Below are 27,953 nucleotides of genomic sequence, written 5' to 3' on the forward strand. Positions count from 1 at the left end.
ACTTTCCTGCCTTTAGAACAACTTTCTAATGCAGAAGCAGTCATTGATACAGATGGCAAACATACAGCCAGAGGCCAAGCACTGCAGGGCTTCTTAAAAAAAAAAAAGGAAGTTCGATGCCGGACTATAAGGATCAGAGCCTGACTCTTGGGCCTGTTCCACCTTTAAATACACTTTTCTCCCGCCCTGGAAGGGCGGCGGCCGCCGGGTCGGGGGCGGGTCCTCCGGCCGGCGGGGGCGCTGTGGTGCGCGGGCGGAGGGGCCGGCGCCGGGCGGCGGCGGGGTGGGAGGAGCCGCAGGGCCCGCAGGGAGCGGCCGAGGCGGCGGCTCCTCCTCTCCAGCCATGGGTGAGCGGCGGCCGCGGCGCCCGGGGAGCGGGGCTGGGCTGGGCGGGGGGCGCCGGGGTCGGCGGAGGGGGAGAAGGGGGCTGGCGGCGGCCGCCGCCCCTCAGTCCCGCCGCCGGTAGCGGCTGGGAGCAGCCCGGCAAAATGTCCGCTGCGGCGGCAGCGGGGCGGGGGGCGGCCTCCGGCCCCGCCGTCTGTCAGGCGGTGCGGCGCCCGGGCGCTGGCGGCTCCCCTAACCTCCTTCCCTGCGGCTGGGAGGGAGGTCAGGGAGATGGGGCGGTGTGCCGGGGGGGGCCGTGCCTTGGGGAGGCTGGGGGTTTGTGCTGGTGACTTGTTTGCTGCTGGGAGATATAGGGAGACCTTGTGCAGTGTGGTTTTGTGGTGGTTTTCTTTCTTTTTTTTGTTTTTTCTTACACAAATACTGTTTACAGTAAGGGTTCGGCTGGTAGAGGAACACTGTCTCTTGCTAGTCAGGCTCTGGCGATGTCAGGGCCACCGGCAAACAGTCCCCTTGGGGTGAGAAGAGCCCTTCATGGCTCATCTTGCCCACAAATGTATAGTCCACCCCATCCGATCCCTGAGCTGCAGTTACTAGAAAACATGCTATGTGAATTTCTCAATCTTTTTTCTTTTTTAAGAAGCAAGCAAAGAAAAATGGCTATATGCAGGTAGACCAAGCTTCAGAACAGACCGAAAATGCGTTTCTGCCTCAGAAAAAACAGGCAAGAGGGCTGACAATGAAAGGGACAGTAGAGGTGGAATTCTCTCTGTGGGGAGGATCAGCTCCAAAAGTCAAAATGAGGTCACCTGAAAAAGGAATTTGTAAGATGCCTTTGGGGAAATAATACCTAGGGAGGGAGAGCTATCCACCTGAAGCCACCTGAACATGGCTTTTTCTACAATAACATTAGTATTTAGTACTGTCAATAGCAACCTAATAAGAAAGCAGGAGGTCTGATGTGAGTTCTGCCAGCAGAAATGCTCCTGTTGTTGCAAGCCTCCATCTCTTCCAGGCTAGTGCTGCTCTCGGTAGGGTTGGTTCAGTCCCTGGTGGCAAACTAGTGAGCTGTGACTGCTAACTAACTGGGTAAATTTTTGCCAGAGCGCTGTTGCTAATTGTCTGCTGTGTCTTCTGCTGTCTCTTAATGTTTTCTGTTGAAGTGCTGGTAAACTGAGAGAATATAAAAGTGCTTTTTAAGGTTATCTTGGGCACATCATCCCAGTCTTTTTTTTTTTCTAGAAAACTGAGATAGTTTATATTGTGTGGTAGTAGGGTAATTTGATATTTGACAGACAGTTAGGAATACAGAAAATTAGAAAGTAATTTTCTAAGTTTACCTAAATACCTAAAACCGTGGTATGCAAGAAATGAGACAAATCATTTCATTGCTGTTGGAGGAACTGAGAAAGTGTCCATCTGTTAGAATGATGTGGGGTTTTTGGTTTTAATGTATACAGTTCTTTGTGCTTTCTCATGTGCAAAGAGATCAGGTCATACACCAATACTCAAATTTGCAAAGGAAGCAGCTCATGTTTTTTTCTCAGATGCAAATCTGTATAGATATTTTGACATCTGTGACTCAGGGTCTTAAAAAGATGATTTGTATTCTTCGTTTGGTTTTTACTTCATGTGTTAGAGTTAATTGCAGGAAACAGTAAATCATCAACTTTTTTTGCTTCTTTCCAAGTTACTTTGATCATGGTGAATAAACAGAGGGTTGTTTTGTCTCTGTTTCAGTTTGTCAAAACAGAGGGTGGCCTGAATGTTTTAACTGCTTCATTACAAATGAAAATAAACTAAGAATCTCCTGAACACTCTGGTTTCAGTTAGCAGGAGCTCGAAGAAGAGGAACCTTGTCCATTCTGTCAGATTAAGATGATTTTAAAGAGCTATGGGTTTTTTACTGACGAGATTTAATCCCAGAATGTGTTTTTGTAGTTTGCATTTTGTAAAACTACCCAAAACATTTTTAAGTTAAAACAAAACCTTAGGTTCTTAACCTTTCATCTGTAGAAAACATTTTTTAGCTATATGAGAAACTGATGTAATATGTAATATTTTCCGGAAACTGCACCAGGTTTACTGGCTGAGACTACGTACAGCCTACAGAGGAAAGCATGTGGATTTGTCACTGTGAAATTAAGACTACAGTGGAAAGTGATTATATATAAGAAGTATGATGTCTGTTTCTGTAGGTAGACTATAATACACCAAATAGATACTTACATTAATAGGAATGCTGCTTTGATCTCATGGTAAGGGCAGTCATTGCTGAGCTTTTGAGTGCGGCATGGATGCCTGTGTTAATTTACAGTTACCGACTGCTTCCGAGATGTACTGAGATAACACGGTGCCTGAGAACTGACATGTCCGGCCTCATTTTTTCATTCTCCTGTTAAACCAATGTAAGATCCGTAAGGGTGTTTGTTGGAGTGGGTGCTTTTCTATAACATGGTGGTTTATAGCATTTACTAAATTATTCCTTTGAGTATATCTAGATTAAGATAAATTTTTCTTTGAACAAAGTGGCCATGAAGGATTTTATTATTTTGCATCTCCTCTAAAACGTGAACCATAACTTTTTTTTTTTTTTGCTGTATTACCTTAGCTGTAAAGGACCCTACAGCCGTAGAAAGAGCAAATTTACTGAACATGGCTAAATTGAGTATCAAAGGACTCATTGAATCTGCTTTGAGCTTTGGCCGCACTCTGGATTCTGACTACCCACCTTTGCAGCAGTTCTTTGTTGTCATGGAGCACTGCCTGAAGCATGGCCTTAAAGGTGTGGTAATTGCTCTAGCTGCATATTTCTTATTCCAAACATGCTACTTTTCTTCCTTTCTTTCTTGAACGAGGTAAAATCGAAGTGTGTTATGTTGCTTTAAGAAGTGAAGAAAATTTGTAAACTGTCACCTTTTATAATTAATAGTGTCATCATTAATACTTCGCAACATGTATTTCCACATTTACCAACTTTTTCTTTTGTATACTGTGTATTGTAAGTGGTCCAGGGATTACCACAACGGGATGTATGTATGTAGCTTGTATTTTTAGATAGTTTTTTGTATTATTTTGTTCTAGCACAGCAGTTTTATGTAATTCCGAAGTAAAATAATTCTGAAGATGACTTTGGATACTGGTGAACTGACCAGCATTGCAGTTATCTGTTCTCTGGAAGTCTAGGCTCAGCAGTTAACCAGCTGTTTTGAAGCAAGCTACTCCAGTAATTTAAATTAATTCCGTTACTTAATTTTTCTTTTCCTAGTAAGAAAATCCTTTCTAAGTTACAATAAAACCATCTGGGGTCCTCTGGAACTTGTGGAGAAATTATATCCAGAAGCTGAGGAAATAGCGGCAAGCGTCAGAGATTTGCCTGGCCTTAAGTAAGTACTATTGGTAAAATACAGCAGGAAAATAAAGGATCTGATTGAGAATCTACAGATGTCTCGTGATTTCATTTGGCATTAAACAACCTTTGAACAGCTAGCACATGATATTAGGGGAGGGCACAGGTGAATCTTGTTAGCTTTTCATCTTCTGCACAAAACAGCTCAAAAAGTAGTATTTTTATGTTCTTTTCTGATGTTCCTGGGGGAAAAGTCTTCTGAGTAGTGGAAAAAAATGGTGCAAAAAGGAATAGGTTGTGTATCAGTCTGCGGTCTAGAACCACAGCAAACACATGAGTCTAGTCATCAGAGGCTGTATAAAAAAAAAAGGTAACATACTGAAGAGGAAATTATTCGGCAGCTGTTCAGGTGCTTGTGTGTAGCATCCTTCTCAAATGTAAATTTATGCTGCGAACTAAAATCTCCTCCCATTCCTCTGTACTCTGCTTTTGTATTTAGCTTTATAATTGGTCATACGTTAAATTCCAAAAGGGTTGTGATTGGTATATGGCAGCATAAGGGTTATAATTTATAGCTTTAGACCTTATGTAAAGCACATAGGTATATAAATTATTATTTACTCTCGTATGGGACCAGATGAAATAATACTCTTTGCCAGGTATGTTACACTCTTCCTATCCTGTGTGGGTTTTTTGGGTTTTTTTTTGTTTGTTTTGTTTTGGTTTTTTTTTGCATTTATGTGCTTACCACTTCTAAATGTGCAAGCACTAGAAGAGGAGGATCTAAAGGTTAATTTGATGGATACTAATGTTTGCCAGTTACATACTTTTTCATCTTTTTTTAATTGTCTTTCTAAGATACCAGTGAATTTGTAAACAGGTATGAGTTAAAGCTAGAATTTGGTACGCGTTGTGTAGACCACGATTGGGAAAGCAAGCTTGCGTGATGAGTTGTAATGGACATTCTGTTACTTTTCTGACAATTCCTCTGAAGACTTGATAAGCAAGTCGCAGAAGGGAGCCTGAATTGTTGCAGACTTTTTACTTCAGCTAGAAAGAGGACTTCCAAGATTTATCTTTTCAGGCACTATCAGATTAAGAAGAAGATGTATATAGGAAAACAGCACCACCATTAAAAACTCTTTGCATGCTGCAAGCTGTGTGAAAACAAAGCACAGTGAAATACAACAGCATGTAGAGTGTTGCATGTGTTCATTCTCTGAGCAAAACAGTGAATTTTACTGTCAGGCTCTTGTGCTCTCTCTATTCCTGTTCTTTCCAGGGTCTGCTCCCAAGCCCAGCTGAGTTGATGAAAATTTTTCTGATATTAACCCAAAGCTTGGAGTCAAAGCCTAGACATTATAGCTTCCTGAACTGCATTGCTCAACCAATAGTTTAAACTATTCTTTCAAAAATACCAATTGCTGTACCAATCGGCTGATAAGATGTTTAAGACAGTGAATTAATTGATATGTTGTTGATTTCATAGAATCACGGAATAGTTTGTGTTGGAAGGGACCTTTAAAGGTCATCTAGTCCAACGTCACTTGGGACTATTTGTCTTCATGCTCTTTTTTTTCAGAACGCCGCTGGGCCGTGCCCGGGCCTGGTTACGTTTAGCACTAATGCAGAAGAAAATGGCCGACTATCTTCGCTGTTTAATCATTCAGAGAGATCTTCTCAGGTAAACAATTAAGTTGATTTTGTTTATAATTGATTTTCAGAGGTTTAGTCTCCTGGAAAAAAACAACTTTTTCTATTTGCTAGTTTTTAATGTATCCTTAGCGTGGCAATGTGTAGCTTCTGGCCTCTGGGCTGATTTTTTCCAGTCTTCAGGGTAGAGGGACCAACCACCACTTGCCTCATCAAGCTTGAGGGCCAGATGATGGGTGAAGAGGTGTTTCGTCCCCATCATATAGGGGGCTCTTCTGCAATGTTCCTGACTGTTCTTTCATAGGTGAGGGTGATGGGGAAGGGCTCCCGCTGCATTGCTGCACGGTGCAGAATATGGACTAGAAACCTCTGGAGAGGAGACAGATTCACCCCCTGCATAGTTTCCTGCAGAGCCACCATTGCATGGAGGATGATTACCTTGAACTTTCCTTTCACAGTCCTAAAACTGGCATTGCTCTCTTCTAGTATAACTTCTGATGGGGTAGTTGAAGCACAAAGGGAGAAAAACCTTGTTGTCTTAATTTTAAGTTCTATAACCTATACATAGTTTTAAGACTTTTCTTGCATGCCTAGATAATGCTGGTGTGTCAGGATGACATTGGTGTTCAATGCTACGGACTTTTCCGTCGAAAGCACCATATGCTTCACAGAGTCTAAAACTTTATTTAAAAAATGCAAAGAGGAGGAAATAAATGTTGGTATTCTGTTTTTTAGTGGAGTGTTTTTCTTTTAAAAATCTTTTTAGTATTTCATCCCTTTCTGTTTTCTTCTCTTACTGATTTAATCTCTTACTTGGCTGCTTTAATTTCAAACATGTGTTCATTAAAATCCAGACCTTTTTTCACACAAGGTAAATTTTTTACCATTCTTCCTTTGCATTCACTAGTGTTTCTGAACAACATAAGAATTGTTTGACTCAACATGGACAAACATCCATCTACTGCAGTATTCTATTCAAAAGTAACTAATAGCAAGTGAAGAGTTTTGTCCAAATAAGTCTTGTCCCCCAGATTTGCCAGCCCTCCAGCAGCTTGTGGCTTAGATTTCTGGAGCCAAGGGTAGTATCTTTGCTTGCAATAGCCTCTGAGACAAACCATGCACTTTCAATTTTTAAATATTTATGAGGTGGATGTATGGGCAGACACAGTTCATCTTTAAAGATGTTGGAGTGAGGCTAAAATAAGAGAAACAATTCAGATTTAGATGGCACTTGTTATGAATTTATTGCATATAAATATACTGAATATACCAATAAGATGCAATTTTCTTCTTTAACAGTGAATTTTATGAGTATCATGCACTAATGATGGAGGAAGAAGGAGCGGTTATTGTTGGGCTATTAGTTGGGTTAAATGTGATAGACGCTAACCTGTGTGTGAAGGGAGAAGACTTAGATTCACAAGTAAGTCATTACAGGTAAAGTAATGTATGTGCAATCCATAAGACTTTTATGTACAGTGAATTTTGTTACTATGGAGTTATGACCTGTTAGATATCTTACTAGAGACTGTTTAGTGTGTGATCCAGCTCCTGGATCAGTGGGGGCTGTTGCATTAAGCTCAGTATCAGTTGGGTCAGACCTTTAGATAGTGATAATTGTCAGAGTGCAAGGGTAAAGTTTTATGCTTTGTCATCAAATGGATGCAATATTAGCAATGCAGAGTTCTTTCCATCTTAATTGGGTAAGTTGTCCTTTTTCTTTGCGGGAAAAGTATATTTCCATGATCTCTTTATCCCATTCTGTTCATTTATTGTTGTTCTGGAACGTAATAGGAAAGTTTCAAGCACCTGAAACAGAAACTTGCTTTGCATAGTGTGTAATAAAAGACCTTGTAAGAGGGTGACTGCTTTCAGTCTGCAAAACAAGACTTAGAATTCTTCTTCCTTTGCGAAGTGCTTTGACTTTGAACTCTGATCTTTTCCAAGAAAATCTTGACCAATTCTTTTTAAAGGCAGATGCACAAGCATTTATAAATAAACATAGGCTGTGTTCAGTCATGATTGGTTTTGCCCAGCTTCTTTGCGGAAAAAAATCGTAATAGTTTAAGTGATTATTTACTGTATTTCAGCATATATTTGTGGAAAAAGCAATTTCTATGGCAAAGAATGTGAATCATAGGCCTAACCTGTCTTCAGTTGTTTATTCTAGTTACTAGCTAATGTTTTAGGCATCGATCTTGCATACCAGGAGATACCATATTGAAAGGTCTGTAATTATAGAAGACTTATCAACATGCTTTTCTTAGTATTGAGAATGATACGTGTGTATTATAAATCACAAAATCTATTGCTAGCTTTATGTTTGTTATCTAAGTCACTTGGTGGCTTTGATGTATGAGGGGACATAAAACTTGATTTGAGAAGTTAGTATTAGCTGTCCAGATGACATTTTAGGGTGATTCTGTTTGTGAAGAGTAGTGTAAATAAGGCACCTTCTCAGAGAAGCCAGGAGAAGCAAGTTGTATTGAGCAGAAAGAGAAACTTCTGAAGGATGATGGAAGTCGCATCCAGAAGCGTAATTTTGGTGTATTAGAAGAATGTTATTCAGTGGAGAAATGTGTGCATGCACACAGGAAGAATTAAAACAAGGTAATTTTTATAGAGATAATATTTTACTTGTTTATAGAGGTAGTGTTTTGCTTTAATAAGCAAAATATATTTTTTAAAAAGCTTTTGGAGGAGAAACTTTTCAGAAAAGATACGGAAAGAACGAGTAAAAGACCATCATAGGAAACTGACAGGAAAGCATTGTACCAACCAAGGAAACGATAGACTTAGCAAGTTGCTTGTATTCAAAAGCTAAAGGGAGCTCAAGAAGGAAGCAGTAGGTCAGAGAAATCAAAATACTTTTGTGAAGAGGCTGCTAGACACCAAAAAGGAAGGGTTTGGGGAAAGCAAATGTGGTTAAATACTTTTGTTAGAGGTTCATGAGTAGAGTTGGAAGCATAACTCATGGTAATGTTATTTATAGTATATATGATTAAATTACAATTGAATAGAAAATAAATTAATTAGATTCAGATTTAGAAGGTTTAAAAAAAGAATGCAGTTGAGTTGGCATACCTGGGAATCAGCAAGTATGGAGAGGTAGCATTATTTGGCAAGGAATGTTGAAAAGCTAAACACGGAGGAAACATCAGTCTGGGAGATGTGCTGTGATAGGAAATAACGTGAAACACTAAAGACAAATTATGACAAGTCTGCTCAATCAGTGGTAGGGCTGAGTAGTATCTGGTAATTCCCCAAATGAAAGTCTTCTTGTAAGGTCTCGGCTAAGCTCAGTCAGAGGTAAGAAGTCATCTTTTCTTTGGGATTTGGTACCTGACACGTTGTTAATTTTGTTCAAAGGTAAGACTACACCTTAAAAAAAAAAACAACAAACCAAACTTGTTTAAAATGTTATGGTTCAGTTTTCTGAGCTTCTGGCTGAAACTTGACCAGTCTTAAAAAAAGCTGATGTAACTGAGGTTTTAGTAATTATGTAGATACAAGACCGTGAATATCAACAGCAGTTACTTGTATGATGTGAAACTGTGTACATTTGCTTTCCCCTAGGTTGGGGTGATCGATTTCTCTATGTATTTAAAGAGTGATGATGACATCGGGGGTAAGGAAAGGTATGTCCTCACCAAATACCTCAGATTTTGCATGTTAACAAATGATTTCTTGACCAGTGCCCTGTTCTTTGTAGAAATAAGTCAGATTCCCTAAAGTTTTCTGATCTTGCAGTGTTGAGAAAAATTGTATGCTAGGTTGTTCTGTATTACTAGTTAGCTGGACAAATATTTGCACTCTGAAGCAAACCTCAGCAGCATCACCTGCTTTACCTGATGGACAGTATTGGAGGATTGCAAGGTGGCAGTGACAAAAAAAGAAGCTGCAAACCTTTAAGCCCTTAGCTTGGGATTTAGTCAGTATTTCAAAGAACCAGGGTTACAGCGCAGTAAATAAATATCCTTTTTCTTTTGAGACTGTATATGTTGTTATGTTTCATGTAGAGAAATTGTTTGCAGTTAAAGCATTGAGTTTTTTGGTCTCTCACTGATGTCACAACATGTAAGTTATTGACTTCATGATTGTGAGATGAAGTTGCTTCCTTTCTTTTAAAAAAGCACAACTAAGATGGATTTTTGCATATGTTAGGTAGATATGTATATTTTCAGTACATAGATCACTACATCATTCTGTTAAAGCTAATTTTGTTATGTGCTTGCTTTAGAAATTTACAGATTGCTGCAATTTTGGACCAAAAGAATTATGTTGAAGAACTGAACAGACAACTGAAGTAAGTATGCCTTTGAAGTAAGCATAGAAGTCCAGGCTTACAGCTAAAACACCTCTAATTCTTTTTGTACCACAACTTGGTGAAAGAGAACTTCAGAGAAAGGGGTGCAAATTCTTCATGTTTAGACTAAGGATGTGGTGAAGTTGAAAAGGATACACTTTTCTGGAGAGAGTCAGGATGTCTCAGTTTTCATGCTTTCGTTTTTCAGTCAGAACCTTTATTCTTCAAAGAAATAAAAAACAGCAGGTCAAAACTGATCAAGGTCCTCACGATTCGTAATTTCACAGGGATGAAAAGCTGGATCTGGATTATAACTGCATTCTGTTTAACAGTTTTCAAAAAGTATTATTGAGTGTTCTGGGTGAATACGCATGTTTTTGTTACTTTGCCTTTCATAATATTTTGGATTGTAGCTTTAATGCCTACGACCAAAACTGAATAGGTTCATTGCTTGCTGGAAACTAATTATACAGTGTAGGTTGTGGTTCCTGTCAAAACAGTTTTCAGGAAAGCAGCCTTTCCCCCTTACTTTGCTGGATGGAGCAAACCTAGTCCACCACTGTATTTGTTACTGGACAAATAGAGGAATAGTGATTATAATTCTCTGAGGAGTATTGTACAAAATTAAACAGTGCAAGGGGCTAAAAAAGGAAAAAAAAAACAAACAACAAACCCACAAAGAACTACTTCTGTAGAATCTGTAGTATAGCTGATCTTCTTGATCCCTTTTTGAAATGTAATCACATTTTTTCATTTTTAATGCTAGTCATCTTGATCATTAGTTACTATATGCCTACTGTTGGCGTAAAGACGTTCTGATTTGAAATTGTGTCAGTCACTGAGCAGAAGCCTTCAACAGGACACAGTAACTGAATGCGTTAAATATGAGCAAAATGAAAGTAAGTTAAGGAGGAGAAAAGAGCTATCACAATTAAGAATAGTGGTGTTTGTGTGATGATAGAATATGTCCCTGTACACTGGTTTATGCATGGAATTACTTGCAAACCAGTGGTTCAACAACTCTCCTCATTTATTTCAGGTCAGCTGTTTGTTTCCACACATCCTAGAACGTATTAATTTCCTTGCCTTGCCCTTCTTATTGCACTGATAACTTCTGAGGACACCACAGTAGAAATACATGGAAAAGTAAATGATGTTACAGAATAGGGGTTTTCTGTGTGTAAAGTGCAGTCTAAAAAATGTGCGTACAGCAGAAATGAGCAATCGGGTAATGGAGGAGGCCTGGATGTAGTTCGATAAGATAAAAAAACCACAGAGTAATAAAAGGGAAAAAAATCTGATGAGACTTAGAAATGCAGTCAAGAAGCATCAAGAAATCTCAAAAAATGCAGGAAAGCAATTAATTTTATAAAAGAAATGGATTTTGGAGGAAGAGAACCTGGAGAACATTTTTCATTCTGTGGGGGTGGGGGGGAAAAACCTCAAGAAGATTGCAAACTCTCTTTTAAGTGAACTGATTAAGCATTTGGATACATTATAGTTGTGAGGATAAAGGAAAGGGAGAAATGTAAAGTTACTCCTATCCAGGAGTTTAAATGTCAGGGATGACGTTGGGAGTTGGAAAGAAGTGTATAAACATTCAGTGAAGGAGACTAATTTTCTTATATTCAGGAGAAACTCAAATAATGGGAGCAGACCTTTTAGCGCTTAACCAATAATCGTTGTACCTGACATTGAAGCATTTGAGCTTGGTTGAATAAGTGTTGATGCAATTTTGAATAATTTTTTTTCTTTTTCTCTTTCAGTAGCACAGTTAGCAGTCTACACGCAAGAGTTGATTCGCTAGAGAAATCAAACACTAAACTGATCGAAGAGGTATTATTTTTTTTAGTAATATATAATAGATATTATTTACTCTCAAATGCTAGCTTTATAAGTATACTTAAATTATTTTAGTCTACATGAGGTTTGTATGACATGTTCGGATACCTTTATTTTGGCTTGAAGAAAAGATACAGTAGCTGTAGGGATTTGAAGTCGGCTTGGCTGGGTAGCATGCAGCATCGGTAAATTAATTCTGTAGGACATTGCAATTTCCCACTTTGAACAAAAACAGGAAAGAAGCCTTTCTTAATGCCAGCTGTCAGTCTGATTTTGTGCAGATGACTAGTCTGTAATGGATAACACCAGTTGCTACAAAGAGACAGAAAGTAGTTCAGCAAGCAGTTTTTGTTATTGTTCTCAGCTTTAGCCAAAGGATTGTTTCTTGCTTGTTTACCATGTGCTTATATACAGTTTTTAGACTTACCTAGCTCTGGTTTTGTACTTACATTTTATATTTTCGGTTATCTTTGATGCGTGGCTAAATTACAATATATTTAGCTATATAAGAGAAAGGATAATCTATCTTTTTTTATCCAGGCTGCTTGAGAAATAGTTAATGAAGTGGAAAATTTAAATGTCTGCATTCAGCTGTGGAAGGGGTAGCTGGCTAACTATGGGTATTAATGTATCCAGATAGAGGGAAGACATTTATTTTAAAAATTATTTTATTTTGATCAGCTGGCTTATAATTCTGACATTAAGGTATATATTGTAGGGCCCAGCTATAATGTTTTCTCTTCTATAAATATGTTTTCTTTTCATCTGGGAGAGGTTTTCTTATGTAAATTGCTCCCTATGATATATTAAGATGTCCAAAAAAGAGCAAAACTAGATATATTTGAATCCAAACGGAAAGAAAAAATTTAGGGTGAAGAAAGGGAATTGAGGGTCTTGCAGTCATAATGAAGCAATGAAAAGAAAGCGTATTCTTTACCAGACATGAAATAATGAAGTATCTTGAATAGGCATGCTGTTGTGTAATGAAAGTGACTCGTTACTAAACCAGGAGCTTTATGTTTCCTTTAAAAGGAATTAAACTTCTGTTTGGTAGACTACAAGAATTGGGCAAAGAATGTCATGGGTTTGCATTCATCAGAACATTTTTTCTTTATTTCCACTCACAAAAGTGGTCACACTGCTTTTCCGTTTTTTTTTTTCTTTTATTTTTCCCCCCAGTTAGCGATAGCCAAAAACAATATAATTAAACTTCAGGAAGAAAACCATCAATTAAGGAGTGAAAATACCCTTATTTTAATGAAAACACAGCATCACCTGGAGGTATGTTAGGTTTTTTTACTATATTTAAGATAGTAATGTCATGTGGTTCATTGTCATTTGAATGTTCTTACATTGCAAGTTGAAGCCAGCAGTAGCTGGGCCAAATCTAAAACAGCTTTTATTAGGGAAAGTTTATTAGGGAAAAAAATGTTAGATCTGGGAAGCTATATAATGGCATAAACATCTAATTATAGCACACAAGGTTGTTTTAAACCATATGTAAATTTTGTAGCATTTTTCCTAGTATTCTATTTTTCTTCCCTTTTTCCTTTTTTTGTTAAATTGTAAGCTAAATTATCTGAAGCAGTATTATCTGAAAATCTTGTCGGAATAGTGCATGTTTTAGTAGGCAAAATTCTGTTGGCTGTCTATTCTGACTTACCTCGTTACGTGAAATGTCATTTGGAGTAATTGCCTATATAATTGGTGAACTTTCTTTAAGCTGTGATCTGTAGGTCCTTGGGTAACTTCCTGTATATGTTTTGCAGGATAATTGGTAAAAGCACAGATTAAGCAGGTGTTTGGATTGCTCAGTATTGAAACAGATGTGTAATAGAGTGACTTACTGGAGGAGGACTGTACTGCAGTAGAGATGTTTCTTTTGCTAGATTTAGTCAATTCTCATTCTAAAACCGATGACCACATAGCAGAAACAGCTCTTTCCCTGTTTGTACTGTGCTTGGAGAATGTATTTTTAAGCTTTTTTTATTCCCCTACAAGTGTTAAATTTATGCTATTAATTGCTGAACTTGTGATGAAGAAAGATAGATTCTCTCTATCTTTGTAGGCAACTAAAGTGGATGTTGAAGCAGAACTTCAGACATACAAGCACTCCAGGCAGGGTTTAGATGAAATGTACAATGAAGCACGTAGACAGCTTCGAGAAGAATCACAACTTCGACAAGTAAGTATTCTTTTCTAGAATTACACAGCACTTCTATAAAAGATTATGCTTGAGAAGAATCAGTATATAAGTATTTCTAGTTTGGCTTTTGCTTATCTTAGGTACTGCTTTTAGTTGACTTTAATCACCTTTTCCCTGACCACCTGTAATAGAATCATAGAATGTGTTGGCTTGGAAAGGACCTCTAAAGGCCATCTAGTCCAACCCCCCTGCAGTGAGCAGGGACATCTTCAACTAGATCAGGTTGCTCAGAGCCTCATGAAACCTGTCCTTGAATGTCTCCAGGGATGGGGCCTCCACCACCTCTCTGGGCAACCTGGGCCAGTGTCTCACCACCCTCATTGTAAAGAACTTCTTCCTAATGTCTAATCTAAACCTGCCCTGCTCTAGTTTAAAGCCATTGCCCCTCGTCCTATCGCTACATGCCCTTGCAAACAGCCCGTCCCCAGCTTTCCTGTAGGCCCCCTTCAGGGACTGGAAGGCTGCTCTAAGGTCTCCCTGGAGCCTTCTCTTCTCCAGGCTGAACAACCCCAACTCTCTCAGCCTGTCTTCACAGCAGAAGTGCTCCAGCCCTCGGATCATCTTGGCCCTCCTCTGGACCCGCTCCAACAGGTCCATGTCCTTCTTGTGCTGAGGGCTCCAGAGCTGGACACAGTACAAAAAAGTTTCTTTTTTTTTTTAACAGAGCGATCAATACATCAGTATTTCTGTAGCAATGTTGCTAAAGCATAGTAAAGAAAATACATTTTCTTTGAGAAATTTTTAGGTAAGTTGTTAGCAATACTGTATCTCTGTATGTAGGCTAAACCTTTCTTGTGAAAATAGAATCCTTTAGTTCTATTTTTGTAATTAGTATTTAGGCAACTCTTCGTGCAACACTGGCAGGGTAATTTCTTATAATGTGAGTTGTCTTCTCCCAAAGTTTAAAAAAAAACAAAAAAGCATCACTAAGTACATGAGAGTGTAATGTTTATGTAGTGGATAATTTGCAGAGTTAGAGGGACAGAATTTCTGAAGTGGTGAAATAGGTGGTGCTGCAGCTCTGTTAGAGTTAGCTTTTGTCTTTCTCAAAACAGATAACGTGTTGCATAATTATTAAAGAGTCTGTGCTGTATTGTGTTCGTGTTTTACAGGATATGGAGAATGAGCTGGTGGTTCAAGTTAGTATGAAACATGAGATAGAACTTGCCATGAAGTTGCTGGAGAAGGACATCCATGAGAAGCAGGATACCCTCATAGGCCTTCGACAGCAGCTTGATGAAGTTAAAGCAATTAACATGGAAATGTACCAAAAGCTGCAGGTAAAGGAACAATCTGCTGTTAAACTGATGAAATGGCTTTGATAGGAGTGAGAGAGATGCGTTACCATTTTGTTTAGTTAAATACTGCTGTTTCCTTGATTTTTAGTTTCTCTCCGCTTCTTAGGTCAGCTTGTTGTTTTGGAACAGTACTGATGCAAGCACGATTTCACACAAAGCAGTTCTCAAGGCAGTCGCTTAATGTTAGTGGGTTTATAGAAGAAAAGAACATGAGAATAAGATCATGGCCTAATAACATGCTGTGTGGAATACAGAGAGTAATAGTCTATCTAGTGATAATGACACTTTGTGGCCTGTTTTGTATAAAAAAACCCAAGAACATAGGCACGTAGTGAGGGGTTAAAGCAGAGATTTGAACTTTCTTTGAAAGCAAGGAAAGGCATTTGGAAAACAAGGTTGTGTTAAATGGTAGAAGTTAATTACAATTTTTTGTTTTTTGTTTAACAAATTAAGAAAATCTGTAACAATGCAATGCTTCTTTGGGAAAATATGGGTCTCAGAGATCCAACATGCAGTTAACAAATGACCAAACACCAGGGAAGTTCAGCAGTGAATTGTTTATGCAGAACATAAATTTGATTTGTGGAATAAATTATCAAAACCAGCACAATAAATCAGTCAAATCTGTGGCAGAATAAGGGGGAAAATATTAGAATGCTGCAGAGAGATAATTGAGATGACGGACAAAGGATGCTACTTTTTCCCCTGCAATTGTGAGGAAACTTGACCAGAGGAAGCAAAATATAAGCGGAGCTGGAAAGAAAAATAAGAAGAGAATGTTCTTCAGTATGTTAGGATCTGTAGGGTTTTCTTTTCCTTTTAAAGCTGTACTTCTGAGGACTGTGGGTAACACTGTTTTCACTTAATGGCATCTAGACACACTTCCTGGGCACAGTAGAACAGTTTAGTCATGCCCCATCTCTGCTGTTTAGGGCCCGGTTGATAGCGTTGATCTGTATAGCAAGGATAACGCTCTATCTTTTATTTAGATCGTCAGGCTGCGGTTGTAACAGCTCTGCAGGCAATCAAAATTGTGAAATGTGTTAGTAAAATTCTTAAAAGACTTTTAGGCGCCTGTGGTAGTTTGCTAAGAGTTGGAGAACATTAGGGATTTCCAGGACCAGGCATCTTAGTTCTTTACTGGTAAGGTTCTGATGGACTGCTTAAAAAGATCAGTGAATTTAAGTTGACTTGCAAACTAAGAAAGGAAAACAAAATCAAAAATATATACTTATCAAATAGCATCTACACTTGCAAAGTACAAAACTACAGATTTCCTACGCATAACATTGTAAGTACAGTCAACTTCAGTTTTTAGATGGGAATGTTTAAAAAGAATCAAAACCTGAAGCCATTTTAACGTTTTTCCTTTCAGATATTGAAGAAAACCCCCCATGAGGTAACAGTGTAATGTGTATCTACTTCAGTTTAATCTTTTTTGTAACACAGGTTTCTGAAGATGCTATGAAAGAAAAGAATGAAATAATTGGTCGATTAGAGGATAAGACCAATCAAATTAATGCAACTATGAAACAACTAGAACAAAGGTACAGGCCCATCTTTGTTTTTCTTCAGTCATTTCTCCATCCCCTTACATTTTACTGCATTCCTACACAGTTGCCACTGAAATGTAACTTTCAACTAGAAAATTTACAAAGAACCTTTCTGAAACTTTAACTAGTGCTTTACTGTTTGATTTACACTTATTTTAAATAGAAACTTAATCTTTCATTTTTCTTCCTCCACCATCTTTCTTCTGGTCCTAGGGTTTTGTGCTGATACCAAAAGTTGTTCTTTCAGCTGTTTCAAAATTCTGATTCATTATTGCCTCTCTTTTTTTTTTTCACCCCAAGAATGAAATGCAATAGAAACCAAAGCATTAATCTTGCTTATACTTAAGCATGTGCTTAATATAAACATTTAATGCCTTCATGGATCACTGTATTTGCTGAAGCTCTTAAAATTGTTGCCCGTTGTTTTGGAAGTACCATTATTTTCCATGATGTAATGAGCTTTTACACTGAAAGGTTGAAAAGTGAAAGACTAAAATTCCAATACATGAATTTCCATTATGGTTAGACTGCATGTATTGCATAATATTAAAATGTGATTCATATGTTTTAATTTAGTGGCCTATAGGCAACATTGATCTTTTTAATTGTAAAATATAACATATCCATAAGCCCTGTCATGTTGGTGTTTGACATGTCTTTTTTTTTTCATTTAAATCTGATTATGAAAAACATGGTTATGTATTAAAAAAATAGTGACATGAATATTCTTTTATTGACATCCTTTTTTCCTCTTTTTTCTTTTTCTTTTTATCCTTTATCCCAATTTTTGTTTTTACTATTTTGTTGCCTTCATCTGTCCTTGATTTTTGTTCACTGCATTCATGAAGTGACAAAGATCTGTTAACTCAAACTAGGACTATTGCAATGTCATTCGTCAAATGTGCCAGCAATGAAGCTCAGCACCAGTATAAACTTGTCAAAGATATATCATTCTGAAAGCTCCTTCAGATCTGTTGTGTTTAAATGATTACTGATAAAATACACCTTAAGAATTTTAAAATTACAATTTTAAATATAAAGTGGTATTAGAAATCCTGCACTGTAACTGATCGTAGCTGGGTTCTATTTTGTTTTCTGAAAGAACATCATCTCCGATCTCACTTTACCCCTCTTAAAAAAAAAAAAAGAAAAAAAAGAAAAAAACAACTAAATTATTGCACTATTATTAAGCAAATGTAAGCTAGTTTTCTAATGCTATTTAATCACTTCTTAATTGTCAAACAAAGTTTATTTTAAAAGGTTAGCTATCTTTACTTTGACTGTACTTTTTTATGACATTCGTTTCTGATCTTGTGGCTTTTCCTATTCTTTATGGTACCAATAGATTTAAAAAGTAGCCCTCCTGATTAGTATTTCCCTTCTCCCCTGCTTATTTCTTTCACTTTTAGGCTGAATTTATCCCCAAAGCATGCTCTCCGCTGGGTTTTTGGCTTGTAACTAGCATTGTTTTCTTAAACAGCATGACAGGAGTCTGGGGGAATGGGGGTTGAATGCTATGTCAGAACAATATATGTAAAAAAAGAGGGTGGTGTCAACATATATGTTCAGTATGTACAGTGGAAGAATTACAGGGTTTGGGGATAAACCAGCTAAAGCACAATTCCATTTTGCTGATGTGATACGGGGTGAAATATTTTCACGGAGTTAAGATGTGTTTGGAGCCTGGACCTGAATGGGGCTCCAGACAGGGAGGGAGGGCAGCGTGTGCTTGAGCAAATTTTATAGCTGTGAGTCCTGCCTAGAACAGCAGCACCATGATGGCTACAGTGGAAATTGTAGTGATAAACAGGATTTACATTCAGGGCCCAGATCCGGAACTTGTCTAACTTGTTTGTCAGCTAAGGATCTTGCCTGTCTGTGGCTTTGTCTACGCTGTAATCATAACCTGTGGTTTTGCCCAACCCATTTTTTCCCCTTTTCCCTCCCTCCACCCATCATTAGGCAGTCTTTACAACTCATATTTCTGCCATGTGTTGCTGCTTGCCTGCGCTGCACAAATAAGAGAATTTTAGCTGCTGGCTGCCCTTGATGTGCTTCCCACTGTTTGCTCTGAGGCGTGGAGGGGAATTTGGCTGGGAGAAGAATCTTAGGGTCTTTCAGCAGAAGAGGAGTTTGCGCAAGTGGAGGCAGGACGCAGTAATACAGAAAGGGTTTCTACTCCGTGATTATGTATTACCTTATTCCTTGGTTTGGAATCAGAAAGAGCCTTTAACATGGGTTGGCTACTAAAAAAGAAAAAGAAATATCTCCCATCCTCAACGAAAAAACAAACCAAAAACACTGAATAAAACAACAAGTAAACCATAGCAGAAGTGGGAGCGTTAACCATCTCACGGTCATCTATGCAAACAAGTATCTGCCTCAGCATCATCTGAATCACAAATCTGCTGCAAACTCGGTCCCGCTTAGCATTTGTCTGAATTGCAGTGGTGCAGTTAGCCTTGGGACTACTCTAGAGGATGGTGCTGTAGCCTGGGTTGGCTAGCATGTTTCTTGGGTAGCAAGCTCCCTGCCTACCTTGGTTGTGGAAACTACGCTGCAGTTTAATGTGTGATTTAGGGAGGGTTTTAACTTGCTTTTTGTGTTACTGTCTCGCGTAGCTTCATTCAGCTTCTTTTGCCCAGTGAGTTGACCGTGCTTTTTCACAGTATTCTCCGTTCCATACATGTTTTGGCCCTCTGTGCACTATCATTGCAGATGTGACTGGGAACATGCTTAAAACAACTGCTATAGTTGAATGAGATGCTACACACTTTATAAGGTAGTTTAATTCCAGTCTTTTTTTCACTTGTTTACTGACAGCTTTTGAAAACTCCTGCTGCTGCAACTTCATCAGTAGAAGCACAAATGTAGACATATTGCTGACTTAATTTCTTTTTAGCTGACACTGGGAGTTGTGAGTTACTCTGTGTTCAGCTAGCTGCTGGGAAACGAGAAATCAAGCACAGGGAGTATCACAGATTTCTCCCACTGCTTACCCGAGAGGCCCTTGAAACAGTTTTGTTAAATGTGACGCAGCAGGTGGGGACATTCAGTGGTATTTTACAGGCTCTTTTGCTCTCCTGCCTTTTCATCAAGACAGGTGTAGCCATGATAACAGCACAAGTTCCATTTTAGTACCTTCGCTTTTGTTACTTTCCGTCCATCTTTTTTTTGGACTGAAGAGGTGACCAAGCAGAGAGGAACCCCAGTGAACTAATGGATTCCAAGGGGAGTGCTAGCTGAAGCAGAAACAAACCCCTGGAATTCAGAAAGGAAAGACTGAATTAAAAAAAAACCCAATCACTCACTTCTTGATTAATGGCTTTAATTTATTTTGTCTATAGTATGGAGCTATTTTAACCAGTGTAAGAATGCATTATTTTTAATACAGATTATTTAAATTAATTTCATAATATGATGTAGTTGAGGTAGTTCTGTAAATGTAGTGGGACCTGTCGGGGTCTGTCTTGTTGTATTAGGCTAGTTAAGTTTTTTGCTGTCTGATTGCAATGCTCTGTATTCAGCCTTACGCCTGAATTGTTTTGAGCTGCTTTTGCACAACACATGCTCTGCCCTGTCTTAATGGGTAATTAGTACAAGCCAAGCACTTTTACGGGATTTATTTTAAAAGCAAACAAAAAAAAGCTTCCAAAAATAACACATGAACATATGCTAAAGGAAAAAAAAAAAGCATTAAGGTATATGCTTCAATTCTAAAATATGTATCATCATGCTTTGGCATCTGTTATTCATGAGCATAAAATAAAACAGTGATTACTTAACAGCGATTGCTCTCTTACTGTAAAAAAAACCAGGAGCTAGTTCTCTAGGCATTGTATGGATTTCTCGTTTGAGTTTGTGAGTTTCCCCCCAAACTTTGTTTTTATTTAGAAATGTTTCTATTTCCCCATTTTTCTTTTATTTGTCTTCTTCACCCTCTACACCCTAGTTCTAGCTTCAGTTTTACCCAAAGTTGATTTGAATTACACCAGATTGCAGCAAGCAGAGAAGGCTCAAACGGAGGCTGAGGCCGAGGATGAGAAACTTAAACAGGAATATGTGAATAAATCTGAAAGTCTGCAGAAAGAATTCTCCCAGAAGGAGAAACAGCTGTAAGTATATCATTCCTGTTTGGAAAAATCTACATCAGTAAACATTCTACATTGCAGTATGCCCTGTGTCTTGGTACAGGCTGGTTGTCGATAGAATGTAGATACCCAAGATCTTTGTTAGGTACTGGCAAGGTGGAAGGAAATATGCCATTCCAAGAAGGTCAAGCTACCTTTGGGTGCCTCTAAAATGCTGTGCAGCTTGAAAGGAGGGGAAGAACAGCGTTATTTTTTCTCTAAATGTGCCAGCTTAATTCACAAGGAAATGGTCATAAGTGGGGGAAAATACATAGTGTAGTAGTAGTAATAATACACACTTCTAACAAAACCCACAAGTATGTAGTAGTATAAACTTAAACAGAAATGGCATAAGAATAGTTTAATTAATCAGGCTTATGGATAAGGTCGAAGTGGTTTAACTTACCACTGTGCAGGAAATAAAAAATAAAAATCCGCTGGAATAATAAATACTAAAAAGTAATATAAAAGCCAACCCTCTACCCTTTCCCCTGTTAAATGCTTCAGTACTGATTTAAGTAAATATGTAATGTAAAAAGCTCCCTGTAAGGGCAGGCGTTTTCCCTGTTTGGAAAGTTAACAAGTAAATTATTTAAGGCACTGCAAATCTGCAGCACAACAAGGATTGGGGCTTAAAAATTAGTGGTTTCCAATCCAATTATTAGCCCACCCTGCTGCCCACCATCTCCTACAACTCTGAATGTTAATAAACTTGTTTAACTGTCATGACAAATGTTCACTTTACTACCACAGTCATCTTTGCAGATTTTGGCAAAAGAACAGTTCAGATCCCAGCCTTAGAATTCTGCAATTCTGAAACCTCAAGGTCATGTTCACTTCTGATCTTTTCCAGCCAGATGCTGAGGTAGTGTCCCAAAATGTAAGTCTTTCCTTTAAAAATGGTTTTGGTTTTAAAACAGGAAAATTAACGTGGATACAGGTTTTCCATCAAAAAAACCTTGCATGACTACTCTCAGATTTTTTCCTCTTTTACTGTGTTGGCACAATTTAGATCTAGAAGGTTGAGCAGTGTGCTTCCATCCTTTGGTTTCTCTGGAACATTCTAAACACCAACTCTTCTGCGAAACTGATAGTGAAATTCCAGCTAGAGTGAATCTTCCATCAGAGTGGCCCTAATTCCTTTAGCTGGCCTCCAGTTAAACTAATAAAATCCTTCTTTATGTTGAACCTCACTTATGTAGGGAAGCTCAATAAAAATAGTAATTTAAAGTCCCTCCTCCTTTATTTTCAATTCTGTTCAAAATGCCGTAAACCTTAGTAATCTAAAATAGAAGATTCACATCTAAGGGTGTAATATTAAATAACTTTGATGAGCACCAGAGATACGTGCAGTCATTGTCTGCATCACCGGTGGCAGCGTGGTTGGATGGTTGGTTGGTTTTATTTTGCAAACAAGTTGTGTAAGGTTAAGGGGGTTTTCCCTTATGCATGTTTTAAAAATACTTTAGAATTTTGTGGTTAATCTTCTCTTGCTCATTTATTGCAAAGGTCAGCTCTTCAAAATGATGCCGTATTCTTGGTCCTTTAAATATGTTTCTTTTTAAAACTATTTTTCTAAGTGACAGTGTTTTGTTTTATTTGTTAAACTGATGTGTAAAATATTATGATATTGATATGTTATTTCTGTTTTAGAAAATGTGTAAGTTGATCATTTGTTTATTATGTATATTGCACCCAGAAATAAACTCATTTTTTATTTTTTAGAAATGATACTGTTGTGCACAGTGATTGTTGTTTTTTTTGTTTTGCATATTCTAGGCTTCAGATGGAAACAGATTTGAAGATAGAAAAAGAGTGGCGGCAAACCTTAGAGGATGATCTTCAAAAGGAGAAGGAAACTGTATCTCATCTGAGAATAGAGACCCAAGAAATAATTAACCTCAAAAAAGTAAATTCTGCAGTAAAACTTGACTAGTAATTTAGAAATTGGCTGCAAAGTTAATTATGGATTTAAGCATGGTATTTTTAAGAATTTCTGGAAGTAGATAAGAAAGATTAGATTAATGTATTCTCGCAAATAGATTAAGAAAAAAATGGGATTTTACTCTCCATTTAGTCCTCAGGTCAGAACTCAGTGGTTTGAATAAGGAAAAACGAAATCCTCGTTTTCCTTTCTCAGTCGTATTGAAGGCTCCATCTTCTCATCGTAGGCCAGAAAGCGTTTCAGCTTCTGTCTGACGTGGTCTACATGGCCATATAGTGGTGTTGCTCTCTGCAATCAGGCAGTTTTATTTTCTTCCTGGAGAGGAGTGCAGAAACAAAAATGCTTCGTCTCTTGGGGTCTGAGAGTGTTTAATCCTGAGTTGCTGCTGTGTTCAAGTTGGATTTGGGAATCTTAATAGAGAGTGTAATGGATCATTTATTCACTTGGCTTTCTCAGTAGGACCAGCTTTGGGTAGTAGCAGTTTTCTAGGCAGTAGGCAAATACAATTTTGAGAATAATTTCAGTTTATTGGTTTTTTTCTTTTTTTTTTGGTTTAAGGAGTTCCTTAAACTTCAGGAAAAGAACAAGCAACTGAAAAGGGTATGTCAAGACCAAGAAGCCGCTCTCCAAGAACTGGCGTCCAAGCTGAGCGAGTAATTTCTTATATTCATGATAATGATTATTTTTGTCATATAGACTTGAATTAAGAAAAATAATAGGATGGTGGGCATGTGAATTAGACTGTATATGGTGATATTACCTAGGCAGTTACCAAAAAGAAATATGTCCAGTTAGGTCAGGTCTGTTTATTTTTGGTTTTGGTTGGTGGGCTAGCTGTCAACTCCTGGGTAATTGCAGTGCTCTAAACAGAAAATCCTAGTTTAAAAGGGCCTGGGGGAATTATGGGTTGTTTCGCATTGAAAACAGTTGGCTGGTTTGCGTGTTGTGGTATTCCCAAAGAAGAACCCAAGTAGAAGGTAACAGCTCTGGCTCCATCAGGACAGCGCTTATCTTTTTGCAAGGATGCGTGCTCATGGATTCTGTTCTTTGAGGAGATGTAGGACAATCCTAGGCTGTTGTTATAAAGTCTGTAGAGGATGTAAGGCCCTTCAGACTGTAATGAGCAAACAAGCTCCGAGCACAGCTCTTATCATTATTGTTATATGTTGTTAAAGTTTCATTAATGCTCTCTTGTCTTCTAAGTAGGTTTGCTGTGACTAATGTGGATTTCCGTGCCCTGTAGAATAACTTCGTGCGCGTACTGTGACTCAGCCCATTCTGAGTGGGTTGGCACTGGATGGCTGTGGGGAGGCTGGTTTCCCCATAATGACATCGTGTGGTCGTGTTCACGTCCAGAAGTTTAAATTCTGGTTTTGTACCAACGCTGTGCGCTAGCTTTAGGTATTTGGTACAAATTTCCCTTATCCACAGAACCCCAAGCAAATTTAGAGCTGTTGAAAGGATTCTGAGCTCTTTGGAGAGAGCTTGTCTTTGTCTAGTGCTCAGTACAGCAGGGCGTGACGTTGATCGCATCTCCTGGATGCTGCTGTAATGTAAAATACTAACTTAAAGTTCACCTATAACTTTTAAACTTATTAGACTGTAACTGACGATATAGAAGTTTGAAATAGCATTATCTTATTTTTTAGGTCAAAGCTGAAAATAGAAGATATAAAAGAAGCAAACAAAGCCTTGCAGGTTAGTAGTATTTGGAGGAAAGAAAACCTTTTTTTTTTTTGACTGTTCCTTTTGAAATATTTTGTAAGCGTCAATGAGAAGACTTCTCTCCAACAGCAGCTATTCAGAGGAAACTTGTTGTATGACTTCCTCCAGTGGGAGAGAACCCCTGTAGCCTCAGGGGAAAAAGATACTCAGTTGCTTTTGATTTTTCTTGTTTGATGTACAGCTATGCGTTTTGATGCTTTTCTTGCGCTGGTACATCCTTCTATATTTTGCAGAGTTTATCTGGGACAGAATATGTTGCCAACTGATCTTAAATTATGTGCTACTTCTCAGTGATCAATAAATATTTAATTACCCTAGGAATTAAATGAACTTGTAGCACCAAACTTGATGAAATATGATCTTTAATGTCAAGAGGTTTGGAACTTTCTTAAGAGTTATGCCGGGAGCACTTGAGAGCAGAGGTTGTGTCTGCACGTGTTTGATCACATGGTGTGTCCCCATGCGTATTATTTCAGTCCAAGTAAATTTCCAATTTTCTCTTTCCAGAAGGAAGGTAGAACTTTAGCAGAATTTCTTCCAATTTGTTTACATGTGCGCGAAGTGGTTTTGTTGAGCGGATTCCTGGTTTAGACAGAAGGAAATTAACTGTTCTTCACACTGCCCTGTTTTTTTTGCTTCCCTGCATCTTGGGGACTGTTCCTATGCGTTGGGCAGGGAAACAGGCTTCAGCTCCAAGACATGGATACCCTCTGCTTTTCCCAGCTCAGCCAGTGACCAGCTTTACTACCTCACGCATATTCTCTTTGCACCTATTCCTGCTCTGTCTTGTCTCGTAAGGTTTTGCAGCGTTTTGGAGCAGATTTGTACTGCTTTAGAGTGTCTTTGTGACATTTTGCTGGTCTCAGGGCATTGAGCAATTCAAGCAGTAAATGTACTGCTATTGATTTGTCTTGTCCACTGGAAATCAAAGTTTAACTTCGTCAGATACATATAGTTACGATATTTTTTTTCTCCAGGGCCAGGTTTGGTTGAAGGACAAAGAGGCTACACATTGCAAGTTATGTGAAAAGGAATTTTCTCTTTCCAAAAGGAAGGTAAAACTTTTAACAAAATTTCTCCCAAATTGTTTACATGTATTATGAGAAAAACATTAATTATCTTAGGGGTGCGGCATGAAGTGTCAACGCTCAGACGAACGCGTAGTTATTTTTGAGATGTCTTTTCTAGTACTTTGATATGTACAATGCAGCTGGGGCGTCATTTCAAAAGAAACACTGTCTTTTGGTGAAGTGCCACAAAGGAACCTACCTCAAATTATTCATCCTACTTCGTGAAATCAGCATCTCCAGTGCTTGTCAGCTCTGGCGCTGTTAAAATCTGACACAAGGAAGTCTTTTTATGGCATTTTTTTATACAATAGACAAAGCAATTACGAGCTTATTGACATTTAAAGTAAAATGTGATGTCAATTTCCGTGCTTTATTAATGTGTGCAGGAATTTTTGTTTTACCTTTTTATGTTAAATCTCAATTAGCTGCCTCACACAGAATTATCCAGTCTCTTGAATATCATTGCTTATATTATATTTTTATATAGCAGAGCGTGTTCTTAATCCAGGGATTGAACAAAATCTGTAAAACATATACATACATAGAAATAAAAATATGCGGTCCTGGACAGACCATCTATCTATTTATGGTGCAACCTTAGGATTGCGTCATAGGTTGGGATTTAGATTAATTATTTTTTGAAGACTGATTCCGTGCTCAGACCAAAGAAGTGGAAGGAATCGCATTTCAGACTGTTCTGTGTATATTGTTTACTGGTATCCAATTACCAAGTATATTTCCATTGTAAATTTTAAATTTTTTTCTCCTTTTTCCCCCCTTTATTTAGCATCATTGTAGAAACTGTGGTGAGATCTTCTGTAACGCCTGTTCTGACAATGAACTGCCTCTGCCTTCTTCACCAAAGCCTGTTCGGGTCTGTGATTCCTGCCATGCAATACTTATACAGAGGTGCTCTTCTAATGTGCCATAAGATTATTTTACAAGATGTTTATTACCTTTCGGTATTTAGGTAATCTTGTAAAAAAAAAAACAAACAACAAAACTAAAACAAAAACAACTAAAGAATGTGCAGCACTATTTCCAGAATTTCAGGTAAGCAGTCTAGAGTTGCGTTTTCAAGGTGTGGTGGAGGAGTTACTTGGCTGCTTCCTGTTGAAACAGATAGAGAACACGGGACCCAAAGACAGAACATGCACGTGTTAAGAATACGGATGACAGTACTCGTGTAACAAATGGCTCCGAAGCTCTTTTGGAGAACGCAGGGCAGTTTATGGGGGAGACTCAGTGTTACCCAGTATTTGATGAGTAACTTTGTCGTGATGATGATCTTGAAAGATGACACACTTACCCGCTTCTACAGACTAGTCTGCAGCAAGTCCAACCTAATTGTGCTGCAGAACGTGCCTGCGATATGCTGTTGTGAAGCAAAACTCTGTGGTAGCTAGTTTTAAATTGTATTTTAAAAAAGTAACGCAATTAAGGCAGTGGTCCAGTAAGTTGTTGCCCAATACCGTATTTGTTTACTTCCCCCAATTATGAAGATTTGATACGCCCAAGGATATTGCACTGACAACTCTGTAGCCGGAGGCGTAAGGGGAGCTGTTGTCAGACAGGTAACAAACGGTGCCTCGAGGCACTGCGTGAAGGAAGGTGAATTTTGCTGAATGATTTTTTTTTTTTTAATTAGCTATTAATTTGACATATCTGTGTTTCCCTTAAAAGGGATGGCCATCACAAAATTTTTGCCTCACATTGTCTGTAACCTTGAACAAGCGTCTGCATTATTTTTATGGAAGTCCTGCTTTCGAGCTTGTAGGAGTAGTCACTGTACAGCTCTAGAAGCAGAGGGAGTCTGCCACCAAAAGAGACTAGGGTTAAATACTGGGCACCGCGTCCCTCCTGTGTTGGACAGGAAGATTCTTCCTTATTTTGTCGTCATCTTTCTCAGACTTTCAGAGTTGTTTCCTAAACTTTTTTTTTCCCCAAGCACTTTTGAGTACATCTAGGTCTGACCACTCTTCGCACTGATATTCTGTGGTAACTCCTGATGGAATGTAAATCCTTACTCTTCCCGTAGGCAAATACAAATACATCCGTTGATAAATTGTCCTCGCTTCCACGTCACTGCACCGGCACCGATCTCCCCTCTTGTCTTTAGCTGCTCACACGATGGGCTCCAGCCCTGCGATCTCCACGTGCTGGTGGGCAGAGCTGTTGGCCTGGTGGTTTCTCCAGCCGGGGGCTTGGAATGAGCTTCCTAACGGGAGAAGGGAGGCTTTGAAACTGGTCTTTTAATTGTTCTTGCGCTTCGTTTAGCTTAGCGTTGTCCTTTGAGGGTAGGTGTTTAGTTCATGTTCTAAAAGCTCATAGAGCTGTTCTTTTGACCACCTCAGTGTAGTTGCTTATGTAGCTTTTGTAAAGAGAAATGTTTTTAAAATCACCTGATGTAACTTTTTTGTAAAATACAAAACACATCTTGTAAATCTGTAAATAGCTTTTGGAAAAAAAATAAATTTAATTGATCTGCAACTTAGCTGTGGGAATAATGTCACTTTATTTAAATTTGTAGTTCA

General features: G+C 38.4%; 1 protein-coding gene across 9 annotated transcripts; it reads left to right on the plus strand.

Annotated features, from left to right (window-relative positions):
• The first annotated feature begins 155 nt into the window (after nucleotides 1–155).
• RUFY2 (RUN and FYVE domain containing 2) lies at nucleotides 156–27,913 on the plus strand. 9 transcript variants are annotated; one of them, XR_012587708.1, is made up of 19 exons: nucleotides 257–347; nucleotides 2,954–3,127; nucleotides 3,611–3,728; nucleotides 5,274–5,375; nucleotides 6,644–6,767; nucleotides 8,921–8,982; nucleotides 9,585–9,650; nucleotides 11,417–11,486; nucleotides 12,672–12,773; nucleotides 13,561–13,677; nucleotides 14,811–14,978; nucleotides 16,446–16,543; nucleotides 20,545–20,664; nucleotides 21,433–21,559; nucleotides 22,459–22,588; nucleotides 23,183–23,277; nucleotides 24,274–24,322; nucleotides 25,327–25,404; nucleotides 26,207–27,913. XR_012587708.1 is itself a non-coding variant. In XM_074592525.1 (18 exons), the coding sequence occupies exons 1-18, from the start codon at nucleotides 344–346 to the stop codon at nucleotides 26,348–26,350; spliced, it is 1,821 nt and encodes a 606-aa protein (XP_074448626.1). In that variant the 5' UTR covers nucleotides 156–343; the 3' UTR covers nucleotides 26,351–27,913. The 9 variants fall into 9 exon arrangements, 6 of the variants coding, with proteins under 6 accessions (XP_074448626.1, XP_074448623.1, XP_074448625.1 ...); XR_012587707.1 differs by lacking the exon at nucleotides 21,433–21,559 and adding an exon at nucleotides 23,831–24,025; XM_074592525.1 differs by lacking the exon at nucleotides 21,433–21,559 and having other exon boundaries at nucleotides 156–347.
• The last annotated feature ends 40 nt before the right edge of the window (nucleotides 27,914–27,953 follow it).

Source organism: Larus michahellis, chromosome 6 (genome assembly GCF_964199755.1).
Source record: "Larus michahellis chromosome 6, bLarMic1.1, whole genome shotgun sequence".
Lineage (NCBI taxonomy): Eukaryota > Metazoa > Chordata > Aves > Charadriiformes > Laridae > Larus > Larus michahellis.

Bases quoted from the DNA above. Each gene is read 5' to 3' on its own strand.
- RUFY2 (XM_074592525.1), top strand. The intron at 11,487-12,671 runs GTATTATTTTTT...TTTTCCCCCCAG, and splicing joins ACACTAAACTGATCGAAGAG to TTAGCGATAGCCAAAAACAA. The intron at 12,774-13,560 runs GTATGTTAGGTT...CTATCTTTGTAG, and splicing joins AAACACAGCATCACCTGGAG to GCAACTAAAGTGGATGTTGA.